General features: G+C 40.5%; 1 protein-coding gene across 3 annotated transcripts in view; it reads left to right on the top strand.

Moving 5' to 3' along the window:
• The window catches only part of CSMD1 (CUB and Sushi multiple domains 1), a 1,996,605-nt gene that overhangs the window by 1,875,623 nt on the left and 94,793 nt on the right, over positions 1-26,189 (top strand). For all 3 annotated transcript variants that reach the window (XM_027049973.2, XM_027049974.2, XM_053217751.1), the window contains one exon: positions 21,357-21,542. In XM_027049973.2, coding sequence (XP_026905774.1) covers positions 21,357-21,542 — 186 coding nt within the window. The remainder of the gene's footprint in view (positions 1-21,356; positions 21,543-26,189) is intronic.

Raw genomic sequence — 26,189 nt, 5'->3', positions numbered from 1 at the left:
CGTCATTGACCAATGGTGGGGCACGTGGGCATTCACTTTCCAGGAGGCTGTGGCTGCTCAGACAGGGAGTGGCACTGCTTTTTGTTTGTTTTATTTCTAACTTTGAATTCTTGGGAAATAATACCGCCTCCGATTGGGCATTGTTGCATATTGGTGTGCACATGGCTTGATCTTTTTTTTTCTTTTCCAAGAAATTTGCTAGAAATAGATTTTAATGATCTTCAAACAGGAGATTACATACACACACATATATTTGTATAGATCAGCACTGTTGATCATCAATGGGAATCACACCATGTTGGGTCATTATTTAGCTTCCACGATGTCAAACGGGGGATGTTCTATTATGAATCCTGAACATCTTGAAGGGACAATAAAGGTCTCTGTTTTTCTGCAAAAAGCCAGTAAGCATGATGTTAGGCAGCAAAGTGAGAGATTTTTTGAAGCCAATGGAATAAAAAAAAGTGGGGAAGTAGTTTTCAAATTATGAAAAGCTGGAGACATTAGTGACATAGGCCATGAGATTTTCCTCCTGGATAGAACTATTGGGGAAAAGGGAATCACAAAATATCTTATATTGTTCATTATGGTGAAAAAGGCCATTGTGATGCGGTTGAAGGAACATAAACTTGATATTGAGACATTTGGCACTAGGGGCTGGCTTGACTTTGGATAAGGTCTGACCCTTGGGTAAATCATTACTATTTTTGGACATCAATTTCCCCACTTAACCTGAAGATCATAATATTGATACAACTCCTTAGTCTGAGGATTCAGTGAGATGATTGAAGTAATTACAGTGCCTAAATCTATGGAACAACGGAGAAAAACTATATAAAAAGATATATAAACATCTGATTAAATATTAACTTTTAATATAAGATACTGTAATTATTAAATAGCATGTTTATTGCATATCTGGTGTATATTTATTGAATTAACATAATCTAATATATTATAATGTAATACTAGTTGAAGAATATTGACTGACATTGTTACGTTAATATTATTAAAGTGAGGTGAACTAATTCTCCTCATCATAGCAATATTATATAATGCAATCTATAATATTATATTGCTATAGTATATTGTATGCGTATACATGACATATATAACTATAGTATATGTATTTATGCATATGAAAGAGGATGTTTGAACCAATTTTAAAGTGATATATTGAGGTTTAAATTGTGATTCTCAATTTAGTCTTAAATATTTGTGTGAACTTATAAAAAAAAAACTCATTCAGTGTCTCTGGGCCTCGATTTGTCACTTGGAACATAAGGATCACTCTAATGACCTACATCATCACTTTTAACCTGAAAGATCAATGAGCCCAAGAGAAAGCTCTGGTGGCCTATCATATGTGATTAGGCTCGGAACAGGGAGTCACTGAGGTCAAAAGATAGGATTTAGGGAGCACAGGGACTGAAGGAATTGGGCAATAATTTGGACAGACTTGTGGACAGACTTGCAGATGAGAGAAAGACAATCATAGCTTCCTTCTTATATGTGTTCGAGAAAGGGAAATACTGTTGCTGTGTGCCTTGTTTGCTGACTAACTACTTGAGAACATCTCCTAGAGGACAGAGTCCATTCATTCGTTGGATGAATTTTACTGAGCTCTTTCTGTGTCAGGCACCAGACTTACCATTGGGCCCATGGTGAGCCAGAGACAAGAGATTGAAGGGGATGGGGTAAATTAGTCAACCTCTGAAAACCTTTGTGGATTTTTGTTGGTCTATACCTCTTTGTTAGTAACTAATGACACCTTCAACTCATCCAAAATAGAATCTCCTACTGAGGCTGACAGCAGAAATTGAAGGTAATGATTTCACCTCAACTGTGTTGGTGACTGACTCTTCATCCCATGCATTTGTGATGCCAGAGGAATTTGGAGGAAATAAACTTAAATATGAGCTTCCGATTGTGCAGTTCAGTTTTCTGTTCTCTCTGGAGCCTCCATTACCATGCAGTTATCAGAGTGGTAATATCTTCCTCTTTATCCGTTAAACCCATGTCGAAGGACTTTGCTGGGATTATGATCAGATTTCCATCCATATGAAGTCTACAGAACTGTTTGACCGATATCACTGTGTCCTATTTTTGAAAAACCAATGATTATTGTTTTACTAAAGCTATTATATTCTTGGATATTTTTATTTGAACCTCTACAGAAATTAAGACAAAAGAACAGGAGAGAGACATGAGTAGTCAAGGATTACAGTGCCCCCAGAATTCACTTTATACATTTAGTTGATTCGTTTATACCCCACCTTCTTTCAGAATGACTTTGCACTGGCTGCTTAGTCTGTTCAATTCCCTATGGAAAAGTCAGCAATAACTGAAATTAAATTTTGTATTTGTCACTGATTGATTATATCTTCTTATGTGTCACCTCATTCTCCCTGTGAGCAAGGTTCAAATGAACAGCAAGTCTAGAGTGTCATGGAGTTGTTCATTTGAATATATTCAAATTCCAATTTTTAATTAATGGCTAGGTGCTAAATATTAGGATGCTTCGTTTCATTACCCATCATAGTTGTGTCGTTAATGAAAAGGTAAATCACCAAGAATTGTACGGGAGAGCTGTAACCAGAAGCCCTTGGAAAAAAGAGGCAGTTTTCTACACTCCAACGCATCTTGGCATCACCTATGGGCAGTTTCAGTAATCAGCCTTCAAGAATATGGTTAGAAAGTCTGCACAGTGTTATTAAATTTTAATTTAAATTGCTGATTAGTAATTTGCCAATGTTCCCACAGTTCATATAGTGTTAGGAGAAACAATTTGGCTAGGTAGCGACGATACCCTCTAAACCCATAGAAACTATAATCTTCATGCATTTTCCTTTAGGAGGGACCTTCAGACTCAAATTTTATTATGTCTACTGCTTCCCTGCTATTACCAAGGAATCTGGCTTCTCAGCTTTATTGATATTTGTGATTGTTGATGAGTTTTAGTTAACTCCTACCTATTTTTCCTTTCCTATTTTGAGAAAACCCTTCTGGGATGTTTTGTAGGCTGGCTCTCTGTATGTCAATCTATCTATCATCTTTGTCTCTTTATCACTTATATCCATGTATCTATGTATCTATATTTTCTTTCTGTTTTTTTTTTTCCATGAAATGTTAGACACATTTTATGCTTGGTTTATGAACTGGGAATTCTAGATCTGTTACCTCTTTAGATGTGCTAGGGAAATTCTTCTGGCCTTCACCACATTGAGTTATTTACTTTCCCATTAAATAAAAGGTTAGCGTAACTCAGTGGAGAAAAAAAGCATGAGAAGACACTTATAGTAATGTTTTGTAGCATGGATACAATAGAGTTGTGTGTTTTAGGTTTTGTTCTCTCACTTTTGCCCTTCTACATGCATATATCCTGGGCATAAAAGAAAGAAAAGAAGGCAAGAAGAAAAGTTTTCTGGTCCTTGATTCTGAGATGAAGTCCCTAATTTGTCATTAGTTTCCACTGTATTGAGAGTTTGAGTTAGCAGTTCCTTAAATTCATGTTGGGTATTTCTAAGAAATTGTACTTACGTTTTCTTTTTTTTTTTTTAAGTTTATTTTTTTGAGAGATAGAATGTGAGCAGGGGAGGTGCAGAGAGAGATGGAGGGGGGAGAGAATTCTAAGAAGTTCCACGCTGTTACCACAGAACCCGACGTGGGGCTTGAACTCACGACTGGTGAGATCATGACCTGAGCCGAAATCAAGAGTCAGACGCCATCGGTTAAGATGGAGCCACCCAGGTGCCCCTGTACTTAGGTTTTCAGAAAGAACCAGTCGGGCTTTTCCTGCGGAAACATGGGATGGTTTTGAATTTCCAACTGTGGGAAATCAAGGGTGACATTTGCTCTGAGCACTGACACTCCTAACAGCCTTCCCTACTTATATCCTGTGTATATTTCTTCTTCATTTTCTGTGTTTTTGATTTTTAAAAAATAAAACATAGCCAAAATTTTAGGTCAGCAGTTTTTATTTTTATTTATTTTATTTTATTTTATTTTATTTTATTTTATTTTACTTTTTAAGTTTACACCCAAGTTAGTTAGCATATAGTGCAACAGTGATTTCAGGAGTAGATTCCTTAGTGCCCCTTCCCTATTTAGACCCTCCTTCCTCCCATAACCCCTCCAGTAACTCTTTGTTCTCCATATTTAAGAGTCTATTATGTTTTGCCCCCCCTTCCTGTTTTTATATTATTTTCGCTTCCCTTCCCTTATGTTCATCTCTTTTGTATCTTAAATTCCTTACATGAGTGAGGTCATGATATTTGTCTTTCTCTGACTAATTTTGCTTAGCATAACACCCTCTAGTTCCGTCCATGTAGTTGCAAATGACAAGATTTCATTCTTTTTGATTGCCGGTAATACTCCATTGTATATATCTACCACATCTTCTTTATCCATTCATCCATCAGTGGATATCTGGGCTCTTTCCGTACTTTGGCTATTGTTGATAGCGCTGCTATAAACATGGGGGTGCACGTGTCCCTTCGAAACAGCACACCTGTATCCCGTGGATAAATGCCTAGTAGTGCAATTGCTGGGTCGTAGGGTAGTTCTCTTTTTAGTTTTTTGAGGAACCTCCATACTGTTTTCCAGAGTGGCTGCACCAGCTTGCATTCCCACCCACGGTGCAAAAGATCCTCTTTCTCTGCATCCTCGCCAACATCTGTTGTTGCTTGAGTTGTTAATGTTAGCCATTCTGACAGGTGTAAGGTGGTATCTCCTTGTGGTTTTGATTTGTATTTCCCTGATAATGAGTGATGTTGAGCATATTTTCATGTGTCAATTGGCCATCTGGTTGTCTTCTTTGGAGAAGTGTCTATTTATGTCTTTTGCCCATTTCTTCACTGGATTATTTGTTCTTTGGGTGTTGAGTTTGATAAGGTCTTTATAGATTTTGGATACTAACCCTTTATCTGATATGTCATTTGCAAATACCTTTTCCCATTCTGTCAGTTGCCTTTTAGTTTTGCTGATCGTTTCCTTCGCTGTGCAGAAGTTTTTATTTTGATGAGGTCCCAGTAGTTCATTTTTGCTTTTGTTTCCCTTGCCTCTGGAGACGTGTTGAGTAAGGAGTTGCTGAGGCCAAGATCAAAGAGATTTTTGCCTGCTTTCTCCTTGAGGATTTTGATGGCTTCCTGTCTGACATTGAGGTCTTTCATCCGTTTTGATTTATTTTGGGGGATGGTGTAAGAAAGTGGTCCAGGTTAATTCTTCTGCATGTCGCTTGCTGAAGAGACTGTCTTTATTCCATTGGATATTCTTTTCTGCTTTGTCAAAGATTAGTTGGCCATACATTTGTGGGTCCATTTCTGTGCTCTCTGTTCTGTTCCATTGGTCTATATGTCTGTTTTCGTGCCAGTACCATACTGTCTTGATGGTATGACAGCTTTGTAACATAGCTTGAAGTCTGGGACTGTGATGCCTCCTGCTTTGGTTTTCTTTTTCAAGATTGTGGCTATTCAGGGTCTTTTCTGGGTCCATACAAATTTTGGGATTGTTTGTTCTAGCTCTGTGGAGAATGCTGGTGTTATTTTATAGGTCAGTGGTTTTTAAATAAAATGTAGGCAAAAATTTGTACCCACAGCATTTGTTTTGCTAGAGACACCTTTAATCATCTGTGTCTTTCACTAGACAACCTGGTCTCTCTCTGCTACTCCATTTCTTCACTTGTAAAAAAAAAAGAGGGTGACTGACCAGTGTTGATTGGTTCACGTGCAGCCCCCCTAAATGCTCCCTAGCTAACCTCACCCAATGGCCAAGAGGACGTTTTACTAGTCCTATTTGGCAGGTGGTGAATCTCAGGCTGACATAGGTAAAGTGAATTTTCTGTGATCAGAACAGCATGTACATCTGCACTGATTAGTGTTAGAGCACGATCTCATGACATCCTCCCACTTACCACATTCAATAAACATGGCCCCCAAAATGCCGATTCCCATGAAAACCAGCCCTCAGTGAAGTGCATTGAGTCCTTGAGTGCGTTCCTCTGATCCCAGATGGAATGCCCATTAAGGTCACTTGCAAACATGAGAGACTGAACTCTGTGGCACAGTGGCAGTGAACGAGTGGCTCCGATTTGGTCCATAACACCCCTGAATGGTGCCTTACTTTCCTCCAGCTTTCTCTCTCCAGATACTTGCTTTGTATTGAACGAAACTTTGTTTTATATTCCTAAGAAATGACCCCCATTTTTGTTTTGTTTTGTTTTGTTTCGTTTTTAACATTTGCGCTTGTGCCTTCCTACAACTTTCTAGAAACAGATGGGCACAAGTCAGGTACTTTTCCACAACCTTGCTGAAGTCACGGGTTTGCCCCTACACCCCCCTTCCTTGCCGAGTCAGAACTTTTCCCTGTAATTAGCCATTTGTATGTGACCTGCTGGGTCGCCTTCCTTCCACAGCTTTTTTCTTTGTTTCAAATTAGTGGGGGGTTTTTTCTTTCTTTCTTCCTTGTGTCATGAGGTACTACATATTTTCAAGAGGTTTAGAATAGCTGAAAATACTTCTCAGCTGAGTCCTGTTATCTTGCATTTTCCAGTTCAGAGTTGCCTTTTTTTTTAATTTCATTGTCCATCTGTTTGCTTTTAAGGTCTGCAAATACAAGTCATTACTTCCCTCTGTCTGCCCTCATTTTCAGAAACACTTTTCTTTGTCCCTCAAAACAAATGGAAGGACATTTTTGATGCTAGTGTATGCTCTCTTTTGAGCATCGGACATCACCCCTGCCCACAGTGAATGAATGAAGACAGTATGACACATTAGATCCCATGGCCTAGTGGTCATTCAGGTATTTTGCCTCCTCTCTTACCATTCTTTTCTTTGTTTTTTTTACCATTATTTTCTATCTCAGCCTTCAGCATGATATCAATGATACATTGGGTGCTGTCTAAGCATCAGGTGGGTATTGCTTAGTATCTAGTTATTCTGAGAAGTACTTGGGAAATCAGGGAAGATAAGGAGAGTTTAATAATAATGATAATAATAATAATAATAATAAATAGATCCAGAAATATTACCATCAATGCTCACACTTAACATGATCTTTATATGTTCAGAATTATATTTTGAAAGTGTATTTCTAACCTATTGATGCGTGTGTTTCTTCATTGCTCGTGGTTGAACATTGGAAATAGAAAATATGAATGTGGTGAAATATAGCAGGTGGCACCTTGGAGACAATAGGACAGCAACTGAGAGGCATACCCTGGCATCAGCTACTCTGAGATCCCAGCTCTGACACAGCCATTTGCTAGTTCTACTCATCTGGGCAACTTGCACAACGTGTCCAATGCTTGCTTCCATTAGTGCTTGTATTAGGGTTCTCTAGGGGAGCAGAACCAACAGGACATATGTTGATAACAGGGGATTCATTAGAGGAATTGGCTCACACGATTATGGAGGCAAAGAACCCCAGGATCTGCTGTTTGGAAGCTGGAGAAGCAAGAAAACTTGTGTAATTCATTCCAAGTCCAAAGGCCCAAGAACCAGGAATCCAGTGCCGACAGGAGTGGGGTCAGTGGTGGTTAACTCCCAGACAGAATCCAAAGGCCCAAGAACCAGGAGAGCCCCTCTCCAAGGGCAAAAGGGGGATGTTCCGGCTCAGACAAAACAAGCAGATTCACCCTTCCACTGCCATTTTGTTCTGTTCGGGTCCTCAGGAGTGGATGATGCCAGATATTACACTAATAAAGGAGATGATGTTGTTTGAAGTTAGAGATTTCTCCGTAATATGATCTATCTCTACCATCTCTCTGTGCCCGTGATCAAGCATGTCCTGGCCCAGTGCTTTTAGTGTATCTGGACGTCGACTAGTTCTCCTGAGCCTGAACCCTGCTTTGGCTCTTGAGGAGACACTGGTAGCTCTTACATGGCCACTTTCAGCCAAGTACCACCTAATCTCTGTTGGTGGGGGCACACGGGGTGTGAGAGATTAATCATCACATGTTTCCTCCATACCCATGATGGCAGGAAACATTCTTCCATGCCTATTTCATTTTTCGTCAACTCTAAAGAGTTGAAGAAGGCTTTCCTTTATGTTAAATCTGAAGAAAGATTTAAACTAATGAAACTTACCATTTACTTAGAGTCTAATGTGCTCCCAGTGTTTTGCTATGTGCATTTGATTGTATGTCCTGCCGAGGTCACCCTGATGAGGACATAAGATGATTCTTATTTCACAGATAAGGAATCAAAAAAGCTTATATAAATTAAGTAAGTTTCCTAAATTTTTTTAATGTTTATTTTTGAGAGAGAGAGAGAATGTGTGAACAGGGGAGGGGCAGAGAGAGAGGGAGACACAGAATCCAAAGCAGGTTCCAGCCGCTGTCAGCACAGAGCCCAACGCAGGGCTCAAAATCATGAACTGTGAGATCATGACCTGAGCCAAACTCGGACCCTGAACCGACTGAGCCACCCAGGAGCCCCCAATTTTCTGAGTCATAAACAAATAAATAACCAACTCAGACTTCTCCATCTCTGAATCCATGTGTTTTTCAAATATTCTATCCTTTTTCCTGTAGATTTTTAAAGAGAAATCAATGTGATCATTACACAGACCTTTAATTCTCACATGTATGTGCACTTGTGATAATTTTCACACACCAGTGCTCACGTGTGGATGTTGGGCGTGAAACAAAGGCACAGCTCACGTGACACAGGATACCTAGATTTGCTTTGGGTTCCAAAAAATATGGCCTCACACCTAGCAATGCTCAGCTTGCACTGAATGGTTTTCCTGGGCTTATTGCCTGAAATAGAAGTTAATAGCGGAGGAGTGCTGTCCTCTCCCTACAATCACTTACAGTCACTGTGTTACATTTTTCAACACACTGCAAATGGTGGTGACAGTTAATTTAGAAGATATTGGCAATGCTGATGCATACTTTTTGATACAGAAACTCTTGAACCATATTTTACCCCTTGTTATATATTGTTTTAAATGTGAATTAATTCGTTCATTTTGTGCATCACCTATATCACTACTTAGAGTCCCTGGCTGGATGGAACAAGTTATGGAGAAAGAGAAGATTACATAAATCTCTGTTAATCAAATTCAAAATGCTTGTTGGCCAGCTTGCAGCATTTGTGCCTGTAAATTCATAGAGCTGAGGATGTGACGTCCTCTCATCCAACAACAAAGCCACACAAGGCTCACTGATTAAATCCAACCCTGTCTCTGGCTGGTGTGAGTCATGTGGGAGGTCCTGAAGACATTGCTGGGGTAGTCGAGGGTTTATCACAAAGACGCACTCTCGAGCTGTCATGTAATGGCATTTTCTACTGGTGGTCCTCATCAAGCCTGTCATGAAAAAGTCATCATGCGTTTGCTTGAGTGATGATCGGAATGTCCGTAGGTTGAGGATTGTGGCCAAACAGCAAATTCAGGTTTACTCACGGGAAACCTGGTGAGATGCTTGACCACCTCAGGTGGAGAACTGGACCCCAGTACAAGATTACAGAAACTATTAACAGCCACGAAGACACTTAACTGTGTTTTCAATTCTTTGCTAAACAAAATAATTGTATGTTGACTTCTTAAAAATAAAGTAGTGGAGGGTCGGAGTCAGAGGACATGCGTTCTGCTCTACCCTGCTTGGAGTCCTCCCGGCCAGATTCCTCGGTGCGCCTGTGAGAGGGAGTTAGAGTCGCACCTTTACTCTCATCTTCCATATTTATGGTGTGGTAATTTGGGAAGAGACACCATACAACAGTGTAGGTAGCAGGAGGAGGTGGATGAAGTGGCAGGGACATTTCTCTCGAATGCGCTGAGGAAGCTTTGGGATAGAATTACAGACTTTTAGAGACGAGACCACAGACATGACCTCGAGAGACTTCGTTTCCAGGTGAGGGTTCTTAAGCCAAGACAGAATAACCCGTAAAGTATTTGCCAAATGCAAAGGATTTTAGAGCAGAAAGTAATAGCCACTTAAAGCGCTAATATAAGTGGGGACACCATCGCTCCAACCTTGCATCTCTGCAGAGAGCGTTTCTCCTACAACACGTTCTGGGTTTAGATGTCACGTTAGGTTTTGTTTCTTAAGGGATCTTCTTGTAAATGAAAAGTAGGACTCTGGTCAGTTGTGCTAAACACCTATGACATTCAGGAAGAAAATGACTTTAAATGATCAATTCACTCTGTTTTAATTTCAACTGCGTAGCTAAGGTTCTGCTCAAAGAATGAGGGAAAAAATAGGAATTTTGTGTCTGTACATCTCAAGGATATTTTCCACTATTTGAAATAGAATTAAATTACTAGCAGGAAACTCTTGTTTTAGAAAGAATCATAACATTCATTCAATATTATTCTGTCCTTCTGAATTCTTCTTTGCATTTATTTCCGTTGATATCATATTGGGAAGGACACTGACATGGTGGGCAACCTGAAATCTATCTTTTCCGATGTAACAAAAGAAGTCCTTTTGAAAATTCCAGTTACAAGTTATATTGGAATGCCAACTAGTCATGGGATAATTAAGGGCTCCTTGGCTCTTTTTCAAGCAAGATGAGGCATTTATTTACCTATCTGGTGTCATTTCCCCACTAACTACCAGGGTTATGTACAGTTGCTTAACTTTGAGTTTAGAACCATTATCTATACAATGGGAATAATACCTTTTGCCTTCCCCAAATTACGTGATAATTTTATCATTCAAATTAAATAACTCATGGGAAAAGAATATATATATAATTTAAAATATATGTAATTTTAATCAAACTTATAACACTTTAAGGTAGAACCTAACATATAAATTTATGAAGATATCGTTATGGGAGAAATCAATTCCCCAGATATCTGAGGAAAGCTATCTGTGTCTTCTTTTAGAAAGTCTGCATCTGTAATGTGCTGATATGTTTTATTCTTCCAACAAATTATTTCCATGGCACATGTTTTAATAAATTATGAATCAATACATAAACAGTGATAAGTCTTTTCACCAGAAAGACTGAGTGGAAGAATTTGTTATTCCTTAAAAGTTGCTTATAGATTATAGGATACCATGTTCAGTTTATAGTTTAGCCATGCAGACTATGGACAAAACTGAGTCTAGAGTGATTCAGGGGGTATGTTATGGAGAGAGCCAATAGATACTAGAAATACCTCTTTCTCTTTGCTTGTCCCCCACTCTTTCTTTTGAACTCCAGAGGTAGTCCAGGCCAACTGCCCCACTGAAACATTTTTTGCACCTCTGGGTCTCAATGCCAAGACAGAACTCTTTATGCTGTCTCAGAAAATGAGACTCTAGTCCAGCCGGTTGCTTAATGGACTTCTCTTTCTTGCCCCTACCTGAGTCTCTGCCTGCAACCATCAAGCCCTGCTGATTCTAGCTTCTGAGTGTGTCCCAGTCCATTCACTTTGTTGGGGTGGGAGGGAGAAAATTTCCTCTGCTCTTCACAGTTCCTGTGGCTGATCTAAAAATTGAATTGACATGAGACAGATGAACAGGGAAAACAAATCAAATCTCATTTCATACATACAAGGACCTCACATACATGAGGGTCAAAGACAGAAAGCTAACATGGTGTCCATGCCATCCTGAGCTAAGGAATGGGCTGGGGCCCTGGGGCTTCAGGTGGGAGGAGGGCAATTTCCAGGTCAATAAGTACAAGAGCGGATGTTTGGTAGTTAGATCTTGGCCTTGCCATATGGATGGGTTAGTCACCTAGATAAAATTCATGTCTGGTAAAAACTGTCATTCTGGGAAAGACCCCCAGTTTAAATTCTTCTAGGTAGTGAAGGGAAGGTGAGATGCTTCTCTTGAGCCTACAGGGCCTTGATTGCCTTCAGCTCAACATATCCACATGCCACAGTGACACCTTTTGGGGCCACTTGTTCCGAACCTTTCTGACGTCTTTGTGCCCCCTTCCAATCCCTTCGCCTCTCCCAGGGACCTCCAGAATGGCCTTCCTGCACCAGCTTCACTGTGTCCATTTCGCAATTCATCCTGCAGGCAGTGGTTTCAATGAGTTTGTGTGACTGCCCATTTGAAATCCTCTGAAGGAGTTCTGAAGTCTGCAACATAAAATGCAGACTCTTTGCCACAGTTCTGAATAACACCTCCTCTAATGATCTCTCAATCTTTAGGTGGCTCACCCTTCACAGTCACAGTGACCTTTGATCAGTGTTTTCCTGCCTCAGGCGGGGCCTCCTTCTCTGCATAAAGGTGCTTTCCAGGACTTGAGGCCTCGGGCTTCAATACTGAAGCCTTGACTGAAGCCTTTCTGTCTTCATTTAAATAACATTCCTCATTTGTTCTTTGTTTCAGCACCTTGTTCTGTCTCTTTGTGACACTAAGGACAGCTTTTACAATCCATGATGTAGATTTGTTTCTAAGCCTATTTGTCTCATCCAGTACTACTAGAACCTGCCTAATAAACTGTAAGGTTCAAGAGGGAAAGGAAAAGCTCAGTTTTATTCATTACCGTTTGGACTGTGCTTCATACCCATTCTGGCACATAGTGGATAATATTGTCAAGTGAGTGAAGGAACAAGTTGTTCTTATTCTTTGATTGGCAGGATGTGTGAAATATATGTTAGAGATGTGTCAAATGCTCCAATTGAACAATGTCAGATATTTCTATAGATCTATTTGAACAGAATCAAAATTACCCCTTCCACCAAATGTGTAAAGGGGCACCATTACTGATCCCCAAATCTGTTTCTCCAAAAACCCTATCCCTTCGCCAGCACACAAAATAAATTAAGAACTATTACATTTGTCTTATCTACCTCACAGAAATACAGTAATGTTCAAGTTAGATAAAGTTAAATACTATCAAATTGTGGGACATTTCTTCTGGAGAGAATATGTAACACTTGTCACTAACAAAATGGCCATTTGGAATAACCTGAAATCCATTGCAAAACATGACTGCGTTTATTTAGAACTTTAACAAAATTAAGGATTTAGAATTTTACAGATATAATTTATATGAATATGTGTCTGAAAAACTAGATATGTTATTATGACATACATATAAGTTTAGTTCTCTGATCTTTAGGAAAACACATAGAAATCATCAGATAATTCTTCATCCAAATATAACTCTATTATAAGTATCTCTATCAATGATTCTAGAGAAAATCATAGTTAAAACCCTGCAAATCCTTGAAAATCACAAAAATACCTATATAATATTTCATGTATAGTTACAGATGTTAAATTTTAAAATCTATAATTTTTATCAAAGTCATGTGTTCAGTTAAAATATTGAAAATTAAAATATAATACTTAAACTAAAGTGAAAACTTTCTGACTGGTTGTTCAAATTGTAAACTTAGTAAATCCACATACTGAAATTCAGGGCCCTGGTAATTTTTGAAAAACTTTCAAGTTATACCTTTGGTAGTATAATATGTTTTTCCATTTCCCATAAATAAATAAACAAAGTTAACATATATTTATTGAGAGCTCTGATATTCAAGGCAGTGGGAAGGGTGAAAAACATGTATGGATATTCTGCACTTGAAGGATTTTTACACGTTTAGGAAGAGGGTATATGGGCACTATTCAGGCAAGAGGTAGGCATGTGGGTGGGACAGACAACAAGTGCTGAAGTGGTCAGATTTGCAGGGTCTGTGGTCTGCAGGATTCTTAACTTTTTTGCCATGGCAGACATCACCAGTCTATCACAGAGCCCTTTCTTGTTCAGCCTCAGAACAAGATTATTGTTTTTGTTGTTGTCTTTATTGTTTGTTAATGTTTGTTTATTTTTGAGACACAGAGCATGAGCAGGGGAGGGGCTGAGAGAGAGGGAGACACAGAATCTGAAGCAGGCTCCAGGCTCTGAGCTGTCAGCACAGAGCCTGATGAGGGGCTTGAACTCATGAACCGACAGATCTGAGCTGAAGTCAGACACTTAACCCACTGAGCCCCCAGGCGCCCCAGAACAAGATTGTTTAGAAGATATTTCAGCTTTCACTCTAGGAAGATGAAGTAGATGTTCTTTCTTCTATTTTCCGTCCTAAGTACAACTAAAATCCCTGAAAATGATATAAAAAAACAATTATAAGAGAACTCTGTAAGATACAGAGAAGATGGTAGAATGACTTAGGACCTCAGAATGGAAGGAATGACCCAGTGGTGAGATTCTTAGGCTCTCTTTACTGCCTCAAACTCCTCACTGCATGAAGAGGAAACTGGTTATCTTGAAATACCAATGGGCACAGGCAAAATAACAATAATAATAATAATAATAACAATAACAACAACAACAACAACCAAGAAAAGTCTGTTCTCCCTGCCAAAATAACAGAGAAGGGATGGCCCAGACAAGAAAGGAAATATTTAGTCAATAATCATTCTTCATCTAAACCTTATGGGAAAACCTGTGGTTATACCCACCCACTGATTGCAAAGACCGAGTGGAGATCTTTTCCAGGCTGTCTAAGGTGGCCCAACTCTCCCCTACGGGGTGGTGTCCAAGGAGGCCTTGGAAGAAACATCAGTGACACCAGGTAGGAAATTGGACCTCACTCCAGGTGGTGGTGATGATCTTCCCCTAACCCCCCCTTGCTGGGATGGTATCAGAGGACACATATTTGAGAGTCAGAAATGTCACCATTCCTCAACTGTGACAAAGCCATTCCTCTCCATGTCAGTGGAGGCCACAGGAGGATCCATAAGAAACACCTCCTCCTGTCCCGGCCAGCGAGGCACTAGTGGGGACTTGCAGGCTAGCTGGAATCTCCACCTCACCCAGCAAGGACCCCACTAACCCAGAATTCCACCTCCACCTGGAGGTGAGGAGGTGGGACCTCCCTTTGCTTACTAGAGTGATGTTAGGTAATCCTTAGGAAAACAGAGCCAGTCTTAGGACATAATGCCCAAAATGTCCAGGTGTTAATGCCATATCACCTGTCATACCAAGAAATGGGAAGATATCAACCTAAATGAGATGAGACAATCAACAGAAGCCAATGTCTAGATGACACGGTTGCTAGAATGCTCTAAGATTCTAAAGCAGCCATCACCAACAATTAAAATGCATATGAGCATTTTATTATATTATGCATATGATATATGCATTTGATAATAAACAGTTAAAAAAAATAGGAAGGCCCAGCAAAGAAATAGAAGATGCAAGGAATAACCAAATGGAATGATTAGAACTAAAAAATACGATAACTGAAACGAACAAACAAAGGAACTCAGTAGATGGACTCAACAGCGGAAAGGAGATGATGGGAAAGGACCTCTCTCCTCTGAATTGAAGATAGAATGATAAAAAGTAGCCCCTTTGAAAAACAGAGAGAAAATATGCTTACAAAGAAGTAAACTGAGCCTCGCAGACCATGGGACTGCAACATGACCTGACCCGTGTGTCCTCAGGGTCCCAGAAGATGAGCAGAAAGATGGGAGAGGCTGAAAAAGTGCTTGAGGAGATCTGGCTGAAAGCCTCCCAAGTTTGGCAAAATTTGTAAAAATGCTAAGTGAGCCCTAATTACCAGAAACCCAAAGAAATGCCCACCAAAGCACACCATAGTTGAACGTCTGAGAGTAAAGGCAGAGAAAACAAATCTTGAAAGTAGCCAAGCAGAAACAATGGATCACCTACTGGGAGATAAGGATTCAAGTGGTGGTAGATTTCTCATCAGAAACTCTGGTGGGTAGAAGGAAGTAGAACAGCATGTTTCAAAGGGCTGAAAAGAATACCGCCCAGAATTCTGTAGTCAGGAAAAATATTGTTCGAAGGCTTTTATCTGATAGTTCTGTAGTGAATAATAAGTGACGTGATTTCTATATTATCAGTCTCTGATACTTTTCTTATTAGACTGTAACAAATTCACTCACTGTTGCTTGGCCCAACATGATTATTAACGCAAAACAAATGCAAGCACTGATATTACAGAGCAGAACCAAATTCTAGATGGCAATTGGGATATTCTTTTACAATCCGTAATTAATATTTATATGTGTATGTATTTAAAGTTGCACACACATACACGCATTTTAATTAATAGAAAATTCTTCCATGCTTACATTGTATACTTATGACCCCGCGGAAATCCACAGTCATTTGAGGCATTGGCTGTGTGGCTGCCTTGTTCTTCGTTATGCCTTCGGCAGAATGTGGGAAGGATTGGCATTGCTCTCTTGCAAAGCAAGTCTTCTTCTGTACCTCTTAGCACATCCCATTCTTTGCAGAACATTTCATGGGCTCTCCATTCTCCCAGTTCCTAAGCTTGTATGCAGTTCTTTTGTTTATACTGCTGATGTTCAACTTGGTCTTTGGTTATAAACTTGGTACCTATCAGACTGCCTTCATGTCCCGTTTCAAACCTTATTACTTAAATATACCTCTTACTTCAACCAGTCCATAGGCATCCCTACTGCAGGATACTATTTTCGTTCCAGGCTTTACTGGGTGATTGGTCTCTCTCTGGGTTTGCCTTAGCCCTATGAGTAGGGTTCAGGTAATGAAAAGGTAAAAAAAAAAAAAAAACTCTCCCAACAGATAATGAAAAGGTAGACATTCTATTTTGAGATACTGGGTGTGTGAGCTAGGATACCAGTAGAGTGTGAAGCAAATGTTCAAATAAGCAGGCACCGCGTGGTCACCAACCAGATCCGGGCCATGTAAACAAGAAGTGAATGGAAAATTCTAACTGGACTTACTGGGAGAAAGTCTGTGAGGGTAGTAGCTACAGTGAAGGTCTGATGACAACCTCAGGGTTTATACACATTAAGCTTGAGATGTGGGCATCGTTCAGCTGGACAGCAGGTGACAACATCACGTGGACTGAGTGGCTGTCAAGATATGAGGATCACAAGCCTAAGGTGAGAGTCACAGCCCAAGAACTCTTTGAAGGGAAAAAAAAATGGAGAAAGAAAAAAAAAAAAGGAACACAAATTGTACAGAGTTGAAATTCGATGGGTAGCAGAAAGAAAAGGAGGGATTGTCAGTTATAGCAAGCAATCATGGGAAATGGAAAATGGGAAAAAAATCAGAGAGGTGTTAAACCTCCAAAGACAGGAATGACAACTACTGTTTGGTCTTAAATACGTAAAGAAAGAAATCCCATGAAGGGTTCGATTCATAAAAGAATATGACACTGGGCACAGCAGCCCTTCCATTTATACATTCGAAACCAAAATGTTAAATGTCTCATGAGACATGTGGTAGAAAGAAGCTGATTTACTACCGGTTTCCTCTTTGCTCTCTTTGCAAGTCACTTTTTAAAATTTATTTTGAAGACGGAGAGAGAGAGTGGAAGAGGGGCAGAGAGAGAGGGAGAGAGAGAGAATCCCAAGCAGGCTCCCCAATCACAGTGCAGAGCCTGCTGTGAGGCTCAATCCCATGAACTGTGAGATCATGACCTGAGCCAAGATCAGGAGCCAGACCTTAACTAGCTGAGCCACCCAGGGGCCCCACAGTGTTTTCTTGAGTATTGAATACTTATGTTGTATCAAGCTAGTGCTCTTTGTTCTGTGTACATTATTTCGTTGACTCCTTACAATTGCCTTTGAGGTGGCCATTATTAACCTGCAAACCAGACATTCATTGTCACTGACCTGAAATCATAGAGCTGACAAATGTCAGGGACAAGAACTGATCGGGAAGTCTGACTTTAAAGTCCGTGCTCTTCCACAGAAGATAAATTTATGGGCTGAGTATGTGCTCATTTGCCTAGATTGTTGGGAAATATAATGCTATATTAGTACAATGAAAAAATACTAAGACAATGTATTCCCTTCAGCTATAATAAAAGGAAGAACATAATGAATATTTTGAAAGTCACATACATTTTACTCCTTAACATTTAAAAAGTGATCGAAACAATATCTGTCACATAGTAATCATGCAAAAATTTTGGAAGGAATGAATAGATGACCCCACACTAGACATTAGCAGGAGTCTCCCTTTTAAGGGAGTCTGTAAGGATATCACCAACCTTCATTGAATCAGAAGTGTTAGAATTTCGTGGCTGATTGATCGCCAACCTTTATTTTAAGCCCGCCAAACAACCTGTTGTTAAGACACTCTACAGAGTTGTTAAAACCGATAGCTCAAAGCCAAAAACAGATTCCCAGTGGCTGATCAGATGACAAAAAGTGGGTCTTCTGAAGTCCCCAGTATCAGGGTTCACGTGTGAAATAAGCTTCCAGATTTAACATAAGCAGTTAGATACCTTTTCTGTTTGGGCCTCTGGGGTATGAATCCCTTGAAGGTAGGGTTTCTTGGGTGTTTGTATAATGTCCTCTTTCTCATTTCATCTGCCAGAGAAATGTCATTTCATTGGCTTCTCATCCCAAATGAGAGCCAGAAGGGAACTGGGCCCTGGGCACGCTTCAGCTAGCGGCAGGGACATTAAGGTTTGTGAGAATGAGCCAATGATTACTTGAGTGACTCCTGAGAGGAATTGGTGAGGAAACAGATTGTTGACCCTGAGAGATCCAGTCACAAGGGGGATTCACTGCCTTCAAGAAATTAAGATGAGCATTTTGCAAATGATGGATACATCGCCTCAGTAAAGCAATGGCTTTGGAAAGCCAGATGTTATTTGGAATGCTTTATTCAAACTGATGTCTGTATGTTTTTAGAGGAACCTCCACACTGTTTTCCAGAGCGGCTGTGCCCTATGACCCAGCAGTAGCACTGCTAGGAATTTCCCCAAGGGATCCAGGAGTGCTGATGCATAGGGGCACTTGTACCCCAATGTTTATAGCAGCACTCTCAACAATAGCCAAATTGTGGAAACAGCCTAAATGTCCATCAACTGATGAATGGATAAAGAAATTGTGGTTTATATATACAATGGAATACTACTTGGCAATGAGAAAGAATGAAATCCTGCCATTTGCAGCAACATGGATGGAATTGGAGGGTGTTATGCTAAGTGAAATAAGTCAGGCAGAGAAAGACAGATACCATATGTTTTCACTCTTATGTGGATCCTGAGAAACTTAGAAGACCAGGGAGGAGGGGTGGGGGGGGGAGTTACAAACAGAGAGGGAGGGAGGCAAACCATAAGAGACTCTTAAATACTGAGAACAAACTGGGGTTGATGGGGGGTGGGGGAGAGGGGAAAGTGGGTGATGGCCATTGAGGAGGGCACCTGTTGGGATGAGCACTGGGTGTTGTATGGAAACCAATTTGACAATAAATTATATTTAATATAAAAAATTTAAAAAAAATAAAGTTTTCCCTGTAAAAAAAAATGATGTCTATATGTCTAAGATTTTTTTATCCCCTGGCTACTGCAAATCTTTACTATAGTATGCTTCATATGTATATCATGTAATTTTTTTCATATGTATTTTTCATATAGATGTTGAAATAGCAGATTATAAAATTAAGCACAAGAGAAATTTGAGTGCTTGGACTTCCCAGAAATTTGATTTTTATCACCCACTACATTAAAAAATGTGTTACCTTCTCTGACCATTTTCCATCACATTTATTCATGAATTGTGCTAAGGAGAAAAGAACAAAATGACAACGAAAAGACTCAGAACCAGTGTAGCTCAGTGTGCTCCTCCCTGGGGCTCTCGTGGAACAGAAGGTGGTCTCAGCTGGGTGTCACCAGTCTGCTCTGTGGCCTGAGGTTTCACACAGTCTCTCTGATAGCCTAGGCAAGTCCTTTTACCTTTCTGACCCTCAGTTTTCCTTATCCATAAATTGATAAGTTTATGTAAGCTCTTTCAGTCTGTCTTTCCAGCTCTAACATGCTACATGTAGTTTCTCATTGGAATCAATGTGGGAAAATTTTTAAACTACCCCAATTTAAAACCCATGAGGTGAATAATACCTTAAATATTGACCGAGTAAAGGAAGGCCGTTACTGTAGTTATTGCAAAACGTTTCTTTGACAAATGCACCCGAATTGGGTGTAGATCCTTGGGAATTACTGTTAATCCCTCTGTCCTGCTTTCCTACTTTGTGCCCTTGTTGTAACTTACAGTCATTTCACATGAGAGGTGTTTTTTGTCTGTTTGTTTGGTTTCTGTCTCGTAGTAGATGAGTCTGGATCAGAGCTAGTAAATTGAAGAAGGAAATATTTATACTAAACACTCTCTTCATCTTTCTTGTTTGTTAAAAAATGTCTGTTCCTCTGGAGAGTGTGATGCTAAGTGAAATAAGCTATACAGAGAAAGACAGATACCATATGTTTTCACTCTTATGTGGATCCTGAGAAACTCAACAGAAATCCATGGGGAAGGGGAAGGAAAAAAAAAAGAGGTTAGAGTGGGAGAGAGCCAAAGGATAAAGAGACTCTTAAAAACTGAGAACTGAGGGTTGATGGGGGGTGGGAGGGAGGAGAGGGTAGTTGATGGGTATTGGGGAGGGCACCTTTTGGGATGAGCACTGGGTGTTGTATGGAAACCAATTTGACAATAAATTTCATATATTGAAAAAAAAAATGTCTGTTCCTTGGGCGCCTGGATGGTTCAGTCGGTTAAGTGTCCGACTTTGGCTCAGGTCACGATCTCACAGTTCGTGAGTTCGAGCCCCACGTCAGGCTCTGTGCTGACAGCTCAGAGCCTGGAGCCTGCTTCAGATTCTGGGTCTCCCTCTCTCTCTGTCTCTGTCTCTCTCAAAAATAAAGAAACATTAAAAAAAAAATGCCTGCTTCCTTCGTACTGCTTTCTTGCCGGTCTTATACCGAAAGCGGGGCTGCTTAGCGCCTGGAGGACTGAGCTGTTCTGCTCAAGGCAATCTCCCTTTCTCCTCCAGTATTTCGGTTCCTCAGGCCCTGTTTTCTGACAGATAATTCATAAGATAACAGATACTGTGGTTGTGGACGCATTGAGGATGTCGGCTAAGTGATTTGCCTCTCATCAGAACTTGATGGCGCCTCGAGGAAAACCCAGTCGTGGGGGGTGAGGGAGGCCAGACTGGGGATCAGCTCTGATCCCTGTGAAATCTCAGCACCAACGCGTCGGTCAACTTTGTGATGGGAAAGATACCATTTTATCCTTTCTTTCCAATATTAAATGATGTAAAAAGCATGATACTGCGCAATCCTGAGCCCGGCCATTGATGAAAACATCTCAGTGTGTTTAAACTGTATGACAGAGTTCAGGGGCACCTGGGTGGCTCAGTCGGTTGAGCGTCCGACTTCCGCTCAGGTCATGATCTCGCAGTTTGTGAGTTGGAGCCCCACGTTGTGCTCTGTGCTGACAGAGCCTGGATCCTGGATCCTGCTTTGGATTCTGTGTCTCCCTCCCTCTCTACCCCTCCTCTGCTCATGCTCTGTCTCTGTCTCTCAAAAATAAATAAACGTAACGAAAAGAAATATAAATATCTTACCATTTGTATATGTGCTAGAGATAAAAATAGAAACAGAGAAAGTATCACAAAGTCTTGTAAGAATAACTCCCCATTTGTGCCATTTCTTTCCAGCTGTGTCCTGTGGAATCCCCGAGTCCCCGGGAAATGGTTCCTTTACGGGCAACGAGTTCACGCTGGATAGTAAAGTGATCTATGAATGTAATGAGGGCTTTAAGCTGGAAGCAGGCCAACAAGCAGCGGCCGAATGTCGGGAAGATGGACTGTGGAATAACACGGGGAAGCCTCCTGCATGTACACGTGAGTGTTAAGTGCCTTCACATGTCTTGGCAGATTTAATTAGGAGCAAGATTCACCATTAGGAGAACTCCAGATTCCCAAGTGTGCAGAGACCCTCTCCACAGCACGTGAGGGCTTGGTCTCCGGCACTGTGCTAAGATTAAAACCAATTTATTCCGCGTAAAATATCCCAACCATGTATGTAAAGTCAGCTCTGATTCTGAAAAGTTGCTTGCAGAGAATCACGTTGGTTCCATCAGGATCTAGACCCTCTGATGTTTACAGCAAACCTTTACTAGGCTGTCTCTTTCCACGTGGGTAGGTGAATTCGAGAGGGTGTAGAGACGCGCCGTCTAGCAGTGGGTCTCTGCACAAAACACGAAGGCAGAAGTCAGCGTGAGTTTCCGATTCACCCCCCACCTCTTTGTCAATCCCTTCACGTTAAAGGCAGTGCCCAGCTTCTTTGTGGATCACCCACTCTACGTAATATGTCGGTGCTCAATAAATGAGTCACTGATTTGCAAAGTGCAGTAAGTTTTCTGGAAAGCGACTTATGGTATATAATAATATTCTTAAGAGGGTCAAAAGTTTGGGCCCATTCTAGAGCTGTAGTCTTAAAAAATAGTAATTAACTCCATAAACAGAGCCAAAGTTCATGCACACACACACACACACACACACAATTTACACCAAAACTTTCATTGCAGCTATATTAAAACTAGCCTCAAATCGGAAAAAATCTAACTACCTAATTTCTGAAAATGGAAAGTTATATAATATTTCTACACATACAATATTTTTGCTCTGAAGATATTTGAAAAACGTTTTCACATGATCTTCAGCTATAAAATTAGTCTATTGATCTCTTTTTGTGCACAGTACAGTATTTTTGGTCATGTTAAAATTATTTAAACTCTTAGCTACAAATGCATAAATGTTTACAGAACATAGTTGACTTTCCTCCATACTTCTTAAACTCCTTGTGATCATTTTCATTTATTTATTTTTACCTTTCAAATAATTATTGCTTTTCCTGACAGTCAATGAGACAATAGTAATATTTCTTAGTTTTTATTTCATAAAGTACTGTTTTATTGTAAATAAGAAATAGTACAGGAAGCTAGAAAAATAAGATACATCGGTAGTTTTTTACGTTCAATCCCAAATAAAATTATTTCCTCAAATGAGCTTAACCCCGTAGATGGCAGTAACACTAGATGTTTAGGGTTACCGATGATAACAATTTCCTGGGCGTTTAACACCCTGCTTACTTTGCACATAGCTTAGAGGTTGTCATTAATAACGCTTGACAATGTAAAGTATCTACTATGTGCCAAATGTTTCAAACAGCTTATCTCTCAATCCCCTGACAGCTCTGAAAAGGGAGGGCACACACGGCCTTACCAATGGAATAAAAGCTACTGGTTTGCAGAGTTAGAGTTTAAGTCGCTCCTCTCCAGTTACGTCCTACGTGCTTTTCATTATGCCAATGGTTCTGTACTCTGGGTACACATGACAATCGTGTAGGGAGCTTTAAAAACTGCTGATGTCTAGGTCTGGCTCTCAGGGATTTTGAGTTAACTAGTCTTGGATGGAGAACAGGCATTGGTGTTTTGTTTTGCTTCGTAAGTTCTCTGGGTGCTGTGCTTGAAATGCCAAGTGTATGCTAGGTTTTAAAGGCAAAGCCATTTAAAATTTGTTGAGTGTCTGAGAAAGACATGATGCATGATAAGGCAACTATGTAAATTATGTAAATGTAATTTTTATTCTCACATCCTTTTTTAATAGGCCGTTTTTTAGAAGAACTTCAGGTTTATAACAAAATCGAGCAGAGTACAGAGATTCCCATAAATCCTTCCCCGATTATCTACATTCCTCACCAACAAATGGAGAGGCTCATTTGTTACAATTGGTGAACCCATTTCGATACATCATTGTCACCCAAAGTTCATAGCTTGGGCTAAGGTTCACTCTTGGCATCGTATGTTCTGTGGGTTTGGAAAAATGGATAAACGCAAATGCGAACCATTATGGTACCATACAGACCATTTTCGCCGCTCTGAAAATCTTCTGTGCTCTGCCTGTTTTCCACCCCCATTCCCCCGCCCCTCCACTGTTGGCAACCACCGATCTTTTTCCCCGTCTCCACAGTTTGCCTTTTCCAGAAGGTCATAGAGATGAACTTTTTCATTATGTATCCTTTTCAGATATCAGGTTTTTTTTTCACTTACTGACATGTATTTCGGGTTCCTCTGTGTCTTTTCATGGCTTGATGGCCCCTTTATTTTTAGTGCTAAATAATACTGGCCCTTCCTTTCCTGGATGGACCAGAGTTCATTTATCCTCCCACATGTACTGTAGGGCGCCTTGGTTACCTCCAAGTGTTGGCTGTTATGAATAAAGCTGCTGTAAGCATTCAAGTGCAGGTGTTGTGTGGACGTAAGTTTCAACTCCTTTGAATAAATACTAAGAAGTATGAGTGCTTGATCATAGGGGAAGAGTATGTTTAGTTTTCTAAGAGACTGTCAAGCCATTCTCCAAAGGGGCTGCACCACTTTGCATTCCCACCAGCAGTGAGTGAGAGTTCCTGTGGCTCCACATTGTCACCAACATTTGCTGTTGTCAGTGTTCTGGATTTTAGCCTTTCTAACAACATGTGTTTTGTTTTGTTCTTTAATTTTTTAAATGTTTATTTTTTGAGAAGGGGGAGAGGGGCAGAGAGAGAGAGAAAGACACAGAACCTGAAGCAGGCTCTAGGCTCTGAGCTGTTATGACAGCACAGAACCCAATGTAGGGTTCAAACCCACAGACCACAAGATCATGACCTGAGCCGAAATCGGATGCTTAATTGCTGGAGCCATCCAGGCACCCCACCTCCTTGTTGTTTTAATTTGCATTTCCCTGGTGACATATGATGTGGGACATGTTTTCATATATTTCTTTGCCATTAGTCTACCTTCTTTGGTGAGGTTTATGTTTCGAGCTTTTGCCCTTCTTTTTTTAAAAAAAAAATGTTTCTTGTTGAGTCTTAGGAGTTCTTTGTATATTTTGGCTAACAGTCCTTTATCAGAGATGTCCTTCCTAAGTATTTCCTCCTACACTACGTCTTCTCTTCTCATTCTCTTCATGGTGTCTTTTACGGAGCAGAAGTTTTCAGTTTTGATGGAGTACAACTTACTGGTTCTTTCTTTCATGGAACATGCCTCTGGTGTTGGACTTAAATAGTTATCCCCCCAATCAAGGGTCCCCTACTTTTTCTCCTATGTTTCTTCTAGAGGTTTATACTTTCCATTTGGGTCTTTGATCCATTTCAAAGTCATGCTTGTGATGGGTGTGAAGTCCTGGCACGCGCATGTCTGCGTGGCCTGGTGCCATTTGCTGAAAGACCGTCTTTGCTCCATTTGTATTGCCTTCTGCTCCTTTGCCAAAGATCGGTTCACTGTGCTCATGGGTCTCAATTTCTGCATTTCCTACTCTCCTCCACCTACCTGTGTGTCCATTCTTTTGCCAATGTCACACTGACTTCCCCCTTTTGTTTTATTGGGTTAAAACAATATAAAATGAGACATTTTTCAAAATGTATTTAATATGAATGCAACAATTTAGAAGCTTAACTGAAAGAATGTTTTGCAGTTTCCTCTAAGATTGATCTTGTTTTCAGTTGTATTTCTAGGGACATAATTGATTTTACCAAAAATGACCCAATGGACAGATACTTCCATGATCTATAAAGCTGTGTGGAAAGCTTTGAAGCCATCATTTTCCTTAAAGATAATCCAGCCTATTGGGGATCACAGTCAGACAGTCTCAGTGGCATTTTCTTTGACATTTTGTTTTAACTGATGAGGTGTTTCCTTTGGATTGAACGTAGAGGCTGCCTCACATATGTGCCTGTTACTCCACAGGTCGATGCAATGAGCAAGAACCTTTAGTGTGTCACTGTAATGTTGAGTTGCTTCGTCCTGAACATGGGCTGGACGGAATGCCCTGTGCATAAATGAAAACTAGCTTTGATGGCGTACGGGCCATATTTAAGTGTCAAGGCCACCCCTCATTGGCGTAAGCAATTATGCATACCCAGGTTTTTAGCACCTCTTTACACCTTGGACTACAGAATGCCGATGCCAGTGCTCTATATTTGCCAGTAAATGGGTTGGCATCATAAGACTCCAACACAGAGAGCCAACTATGTCAGAATTCAGAGGAAAAGAGGCATGACCTAGCTTTTTAAGTCCTTAGTTGGGGAGTAGAGAAAGAAAGAAGCAGCACATTTCACAAAGAGAGAAGCGGATAAAATGCCTCAGACCCCGTGGAGGAAGCATGTGAGACCCGCAGTGGGCACGAGGGGCCAAAGAAAGTCGTCACACCGGGAGGTGCTGCACACACCCTGGCTCGTCCGCCCAGCACTCTGTGATGTGTGGTCTGTGAGGACACCTGGCTTACGACTGCTGGCGTAGGCAGGTCCGTGAGACAAACCTTTGCCCTTGTTGGAGTCTGCACCAATGCACGGACCCCAGACACACAGCCTGACATAATCATAGCAGGGAGTGATTAGATGTAGATGAGGTTAGGGGCGCCAAGGTGGCTCCGTTGGTTAAGAGTTGGACTGCAGCTCAGGTCATGGTCTCAAGGTTCGCGGGTTCTAGCCCCACGTCCAGCTCTGTGCCG

This window comes from Acinonyx jubatus, chromosome B1 (assembly GCF_027475565.1).
Source record: "Acinonyx jubatus isolate Ajub_Pintada_27869175 chromosome B1, VMU_Ajub_asm_v1.0, whole genome shotgun sequence".
Lineage (NCBI taxonomy): Eukaryota > Metazoa > Chordata > Mammalia > Carnivora > Felidae > Acinonyx > Acinonyx jubatus.
The sequence above is the reverse complement of the archived record's forward strand: the minus strand, read 5'-3'. Positions and strand labels throughout refer to the sequence as shown.